General features: G+C 62.1%; 1 protein-coding gene across 1 annotated transcript in view; it reads right to left on the bottom strand.

Moving 5' to 3' along the window:
- Positions 1-5805, bottom strand: part of LOC105309588 — a gene marked incomplete at its 5' end in the record, with an annotated part of 11825 nt that extends 6020 nt beyond the window's left edge. Inside the window, 6 exons of the mRNA XM_011385769.2 lie at positions 458-675; positions 1882-1930; positions 2780-2865; positions 3346-3408; positions 4519-4609; positions 5539-5805. Coding sequence (XP_011384071.2) covers positions 458-675; positions 1882-1930; positions 2780-2865; positions 3346-3408; positions 4519-4609; positions 5539-5805 — 774 coding nt within the window. The remainder of the gene's footprint in view (positions 1-457; positions 676-1881; positions 1931-2779; positions 2866-3345; positions 3409-4518; positions 4610-5538) is intronic.
- Between the last annotated feature and the right edge of the window lie 1162 nt (positions 5806-6967).

Consider the following 6967-nt stretch of genomic DNA (forward strand, 5'->3'; position numbering starts at 1 on the left):
AAAGGGCGTTTTCTACGTCAGCGCCGTGCCCACGTGTGTCCGTGCCAGGCGGGGGAGAACGGCCTGCCTCCCCCGGGCTGAACTGGGGTCTCCGTGATTGGGAGTCCCATGTCCTCGTCAGTCGCCCCGTGGATCCAGCCACCACGTGTGGCATTTACCGTCCTGCACGTCCGCTGTTCCGTAGCACCCCGGCTGCCTCTCTGGAAGTGTCCTCCCAGGGCTGGGACCCGTCTGGCTCGGCTGCAGTCCCCACACCAGCAGGGGCCAGGCATAGAGGGGAGGAGCCGACCTCGCCGTGCCATAGCCCCGGGGCAGACTCGGGCGCACGGCCGCCAGCCTGCAGGGCGCACCGAGGAGCGAGCTGGACCGCTGGCTCAGACGAGGCCTTCGGTATCACCTCAAACCCTTATTTATACAATGTGGCTGCCACTGCCCATCACGTGCTTAGAAAACTCTAAATGGCATACGTACTGGTCACCCTCAAAAGACGGTGCTTATGTAAACACACTGTCTTACTCATAGAGACAGTCACTGTCACGAATGGAAGAGGTGCCCACCACAGCCAGCCCTGGGCGCCCCGGTGAGACGCGCAGCCACTCACCAGGTCGGCGGAGACGGCGGTGGTGATGAGCGCGTATGGCCCGCTGACCAGGGCCCCACTGAGGAGCAGCATGGCTGTGGGAACCGGAGACCAGAGAGCGTTAGTGGGCGGAGCGCCAGCCTCAGCAGCCCCCCTGGGGGGCACCCTGGTGTCACGGTGCATCCTGGCCCGAGCCGGAGGCGGGCAGGTGCTGGGAAGGCGGCCCACGGTCCCGGGGCTGGGAACCACCCGGGCGAGCGTCATAAACATCTCCCTTTAGACCCGCTGAGAGGCGTTTTGTGAGTCCAGCCACACTTTGCAAAGACGCAGGCTGTTTGGACCTGAGACTCTCTGTACAGGCAGCAGCTGCTGGCTGACACACCGAGGGGTCCGAGAACCCTGGCGTCCTAAGTGTGGATGTGGCCTGGGACAGCAAGTGCTCCCCACTGGCCCTGTCGGCTGCCGCCACGGCCTCATCTGCAGCAGAAAGGAACCCTCTCTGCACCCGCAGCTGCTGACGGCAGCTCAGCCCCGAGGGACCTCAGCCGGCTCCAGGGGTGGGGCAGCCACGTGGGTGTCTGCACCACACTCTTTCCCAGACCGTCCCCGAGACTCTCTGGGCTCACAGTTCTCTGTGCAGAAAGTTCTGGACTGAGGGGCCACAGGAAACTCCAGGACCCCCCTCCCCCGCCACACACACACACACACACACACACACACACACACCAGGAACCTGCACTCTGGGTAACGTCCAGCGGGATCGCACAGAGCCTCCGCCCTTCCGATCCTCCCTGCTGGCTTCTTAGAACAGAAACGATGTTTACTAAGTGTCAGAGCCATAATTTGAGAGCGTGGCCTGCAGGGAGTTAAAAATAGTCTCCAGTGTCACACAACTGGCCCGACGTGGCCGACGTGGCTGACGTGGCTGACGCTGCGAGGAGCCGGGTTGGGAGCCAGGCCTGCCCAGCTCTGCCCGGCTGCCACCTGCCCGGGGTGCAGCCTGCTGCCTTCCAGGGGACGTCTGGCTTCTGTGAGTGGCTCCTTGCCCCTGGGCACCCGAGGCTTATCCCTGCCCCAGACCAGGTGGCCTGCGCCCTCCCACACGCGCGCCCACACCGGCAGCCGGTCAGGCCTTACGCTTGGGAGCAGCAGGCCCCATCCGGGGGGCACGGGGCCTATTTTGTCCACACCACACGCTCCGCTCACGCCAGCTAAATGCTCCTCTGTTCGTTCGTTTCCTTTCACCAAGCCGCACGGTCAAGACGCATGCGAAAGAAACAGGGCCGGCCCCGCGGACTCACCGACGGTGGCTTCCAGGCCCATTCTGCTGACAGCGGAGAACACGTACAGCTGTGAACGGGAAAGACGGGAAAGACAACGGTTCGTTACGAGTCCCCGAAGAGCTGCTCAGGGACCTGTTTCTGAAAGGCTGGGTGGGCGACTCTCAGAGAGCGGACGGCTCTACAGCACAACGGGGGCCGTGCTGCCCTGGGGGACAGGCTGGCTGAGGACCGGCGTCCCCGGCACAGCTGGCAAAGAGGCTCCCGGCCCCGTCCCAGACGCGCGGGTCCTGACCCCGCTCTCTGAGCTGGGGGCCCCGGGTGACCCCGCTCTGGGCTCCCTGGGCAGGGGGACCGGGCTGGGGCACTTCTGCCCGAGCTCCGAGTCGCGCCATCTCCTCCTCAGGCCGTCTGCCCCGACAGCTGCGCCTGAGGAAGCGGGGGTCCCGTGGCCCCAAGATGACAGAAAACTAGGCCCCGTTCTGGGGACAGTCACTGCCTTGGGCAGTGTCGTGGCAGACGGGCAAACGGTCACAGCGCCAGTGGCTGAGTGATAACACTGTGTGCAGCGTCGCTGGAAAGCGGCGAGGCTCTGACGGTGACATCTGGTGCCGACGGTGTGCGTGGCACCACTGTCGTCATTTCTCAGGAGGAAACGAAGTGCAGAGGGGGGGCCATGCACCACCCAAGGCTTAAGGAGCTGGGCAGCCCAGGGACGCCACGCTGGGCGGGGCCGGCAGTGCCAGGGAGGCGGGGACGGCACCAGGGCCCTAACGGGTCAGCGGGAGCCTGCGGGGGGCAGCTCGGCGAGGGGCGGTGGGGCGGGGAGGCTGGGCCAAGGCGGGTCTGGAGGCAACAGAGGCGACAGGCCATGTGTGGAGGGGTCTGCTGCGGGGAGGACGGGGTGCGGGGGGCTCACCGTCGGGGCTGCGAGCAGCAGCATCAGGCCGCAGGTGGAGGCCCTCTTCTCCAGCCGGTCTGAGATGACTCCTGCCAGGATCCCGCCTGCAGTGCGGGGTGCGGGGGGACTGAGGGGCTGGCCTCCGGCAAGGCCCACAGGGAGGGAGGGACTGCAGCTACAGCAGCAAGAGACCGACCTCCCTCCCAAGGCCCCTTCTAGTCCCCGTGGGCGGGCAGCCGCCTCCGCAATGCCTGACAGACCCTGGGGCCGTCACCCCTGAGTGACCTGGAGGGCACCTCCCAGCGAGCTAAAGGGGGGCGCCTGGGAGTCTGGTTTCAGGCTGACCCCAGAGCCCCGTCACCTGTCAGGGTGCGAACACTGCCAGCCCGTCTGTCCTACCGCGAGGTGTGCACCGTCCCTGACGGAGCGTCAGGTCACCGTCAGTCAGGGCCCAGGACGCGGGAGGGGGACGTCCGCTCAGGGATGTGCTGCCTTGGGGGACACGTCTCGGAGACCGGGCCCCGGGCGGCCGCACGCCACTGCTCAAGTTTCTATGGCAGTGGACCGGGCGGGGAGGGACTCACCGAAGATCCCGCCCACGTCGAACAAGGTGGACAGCTCCCCGGCCTTCTTGACATCCAGGTGATCTACCGAGATGGCAGGAGTCACTGGGAGGAAGGTCCTCGCACCCACCCTGTGTTTCGCCGGCACGGTTCAAACCAAGCCACGATCGGTTAACTCAGACGACAAGGCCGCAAGCGGTCCGCACCGGGCTGGCCCCAGACCGGAAGGACGCGAAGCGCCATCAGCCACACGAAGTCCGCCTGCGAGTCTGACGGCCCCCATGTCTGCTTCACGCAGCCGCTGCCCGCAGCACGGGACTGAGCGGGCAGCTCCACAGGGACGGACGCTCAGAAGCCCAAAGCTCCTTACTGTCTTCCCGTAGGACCCGTCCCTGCTGACGTGAGACCGGCCCCTCACCCCTCGACGTCCACCCCTGCGGCATTCTGCCTCGGGCTCGTTCCCGTCTGGCTTGTCCTGAGGACACTGCCGGAGCATGCGGGATGCACTCAGTGAGCTCCGCATTCCACAGTTTTCCTCTTTGTCACGGTCACCAGAGCCCACACCTCAGGGAGACATCCAGAGGCTCCAGGGCCTTCCCTGACCATCCCCCATCCTGACACCCCCATCCTGACTCCCCCATCCTGTGCCTGCGATCTTTCCTGCTTGGAACCGCTGGACCCCTCGTCTGTCCTGCTGTGGTCACACACAGCACAGGGCGTGCACGCCACTACCGTGCGGGCTCAGCAGTCACCACCTCTGGCTGCAGCTCGGATGGACGCTGGACATAAGTCCAACTGTCGCTGTCCCTGAGCCTAGAGCTCATTTCCACGACGCGACTTCCCAGACGGACGACTGCACTTCGTCCTCTGAGCCCCCGGGGCCTGTGCAGCTCGCCCGCGGGGAGACCCACGGTCCGGAGCAGCCGGAACGTGTGAGCAGGCGGCACGGGACCGGCAGCCACAGCTGGGATCCGATGCGGTGACCCTTTGAACCACCAGGGTCATTACTATGGCAACAAGTGTGCACGTCCAAATTCTGTCTGTCTATCCATTCCTACTCATCGTGCTGGTCGATGCATCATGCCCCGTATGTGCCTTTTCTTTCCAAGACTATGGCAACCGGCAGGGGAGGGAGCTCAGATCGCAGGCACCGCACAGAGCCGGACACCTGTGCTTCCGGCAGCGGAGACTCACCCACGTTTGTGATGTAGAGAGGGAGCCAGAAGAGGAAAGTGTAGCTGACCAGCTTCGCGAAGAGCAGACACAGAGAGAACTCGATCACGCCCTGGAAGAGAGAGCGAGCCCGCTCACCCACCGTGCGCCCCGGGGCTCGGGCAAGCCCGCAGCAGAACTGCAGGCTGCCCAGGCCACGCACGAAGCCGCAGCTCCGGACCCCCGTGGGGGGAGCCCAGGAAATAGCACGAGAAAACTCCCACGCGAGAAGGAGCCTCACTGCCACACGCGCCCCGCCCGTCGTGAACGGCTTTGTCCCCGACTGTCCCGCACACCCCGGCCAGGCACAAGGGCCCGGTCAGCCAGCACTGTGCGGGCCCAGGAGCTCGGCGTCAGCACTGGCCGCCTCGCCATGCGCGTGCAGCTGCTTTTAGACAGAGGAGCAGCCCGGGCTCTGCGGACCGTTGGCTTTCTGTCCCCAGCAGCGGCTTCTTGTCCTCATCCCGGTCCCTGCGCCCTCCGTCACCCCTACTTCCTAGTGGCACAGGCCGGGTCAGTCAGAGGTGGTTTCTCCTTCTGAAAGCCCTTGAAAGGGCAAGGAGCTCACGCAGATGCCCCCCGGCCACAGAGCGCAAGGCAGGGCCGGGGTCCGGTGCCCCCGGGGCTCGCTGGCAGGCCGGCCGGGGCGGGGTGCACCAGGGAGGTGCTGAGCCACAGGGCAGTGCGGGCCCGGAAGAGCCAGTCTTTTCTGGTCTTTTAAGTGAAGAAGAGAGGCCTATTTGTGAAATTTCCGAATTTCTAAATCGAGACAACTAATTTCAAAAAATTTTAAATGCAGTGCGAGGCCAACGGGACCCCAGCCTTGCTCGCTCGGTGCCGAGGCCGCCTGCTCACGGCCCCGGCTTCTGCCCTGGGCTCCTGACCCTCGCAGCATGGGATCCCCGACTGCTCTTCCCGAGCCTGGCGATCGACTGGGCAGCCTCTTTCCCCAGCATGCGCAAAAGACCCTTTTCGAAGCTCTTCCCAGGCACGTGTACTCACGGGGATTTTCAAGGCCCCGACGAAGCTGATGGCGGCCATGCCGCTCCCGCCGTTGCCGGGGAGGATGACGACGTGGCTCTGATGGGCAGAATGCTTCCCGTCCGCCAGCAGCAAGCACTGCACCTCTGGGTCCTGGCGGCGAGGCCCATGGGGAGACAAAAGGGAAGGTGACCCGTCCACTGGGCCGAAGCGAGGCCAGAATTCCCAGCGACTCGGCTGCCCACCGGGAGCCTTGGAGACACCGTGGATGCTATTCTCGTAGTCATTGATTTACTGCCATCGGCATCCACACGTTTTTAGGAAACACTAACTAAACAGGTAAAACCCGTTGACCCGATACTTCTAGGGATCCGTTTGCAAAAAATAAGAAAAAAAAAAACCTACTTATTTAATAAAATGAATGTCAAACCGCCATTGAGGAAAATTGGTAAAGTACATTCATATAAATGATGTATGTTGCAGTTGTAAAAAAGTTTTCGTAGATTTTAATGACGTGGAAAAATGCTTATGACACACACATAATAAAACACCACTCAGAACTGCATTTTCATCATGGTCTCGGGGAATGTTTAAATACGTACCTGTATAACCAGGTAACTATAGGATGCATTTATGGAAAGAAAGAAGCCAAATTCTAAACTGGCAATGGTTATCACCAAGTGGTGGGATTACATGTAATTTTTATGAAACGTCAATAAATTCTTCACATGATCCTGTATTTCTTTAAGGAGCTCCAATTGGATGTATGTGGTCAGAAACAGCATTATTTTAAGATTCATAAACCAATCCTGATATTTTATAAATTCTGATCCTGGACATCCCCAAAGGATAAAGTTTGCATTAGTAAAGCAAAGAACGCTGGTCCCCAACTCAGGGTGAGGTTTCAAGGATCTAAAAACTGTCCGTCATGATTGGACGATGAAGTTCACGGACCTAAAAAGAAATGTTTGTATGTGTTGCAGACTTTTCACAAAAACAGACAGATTTTACTGTATCTGTTTCAATACAGCATAAGCCAGATGAATGCAAAATGCTGTTAAGTTAAAAAAGAAAATGATAACGCATCGCCACTGCCGGGAAACGGGGGGGCAGGCGACAGCGAGAGCTGTCCCTCGCACACGTGCTGAGCCTGTGCCGCACCCCGAGGCAGCGGGGCCCCCACCACCGAGAAGCCGGCGCCTGACGGGCCGCGGTGCCCGGGGCCCTGGACGGACGCTGTCCCGTGGGGCCGTCCGTGCTCATGATTCAGCGCAGGGGTGACAAGCCGCCCCTGCAAACGCGAACGCTCCCCGATGCCGCTCCCCACGAGTCCCAGAGAGGGGGAGCGACGGCTCGCGTTCGGAAAGAAGCCTTTCTCGCGAATCAGGCCAGCGGTCCGGTCGAGGAGGCTCGACCCGGCCACGCGCTGGGATCCGCTGGGGCCTCGGGC

This window comes from Pteropus vampyrus, unplaced genomic scaffold (assembly GCF_000151845.1).
Source record: "Pteropus vampyrus isolate Shadow unplaced genomic scaffold, Pvam_2.0 Scaffold785, whole genome shotgun sequence".
In the NCBI taxonomy this organism is placed as follows: Eukaryota; Metazoa; Chordata; class Mammalia; order Chiroptera; family Pteropodidae; genus Pteropus; species Pteropus vampyrus.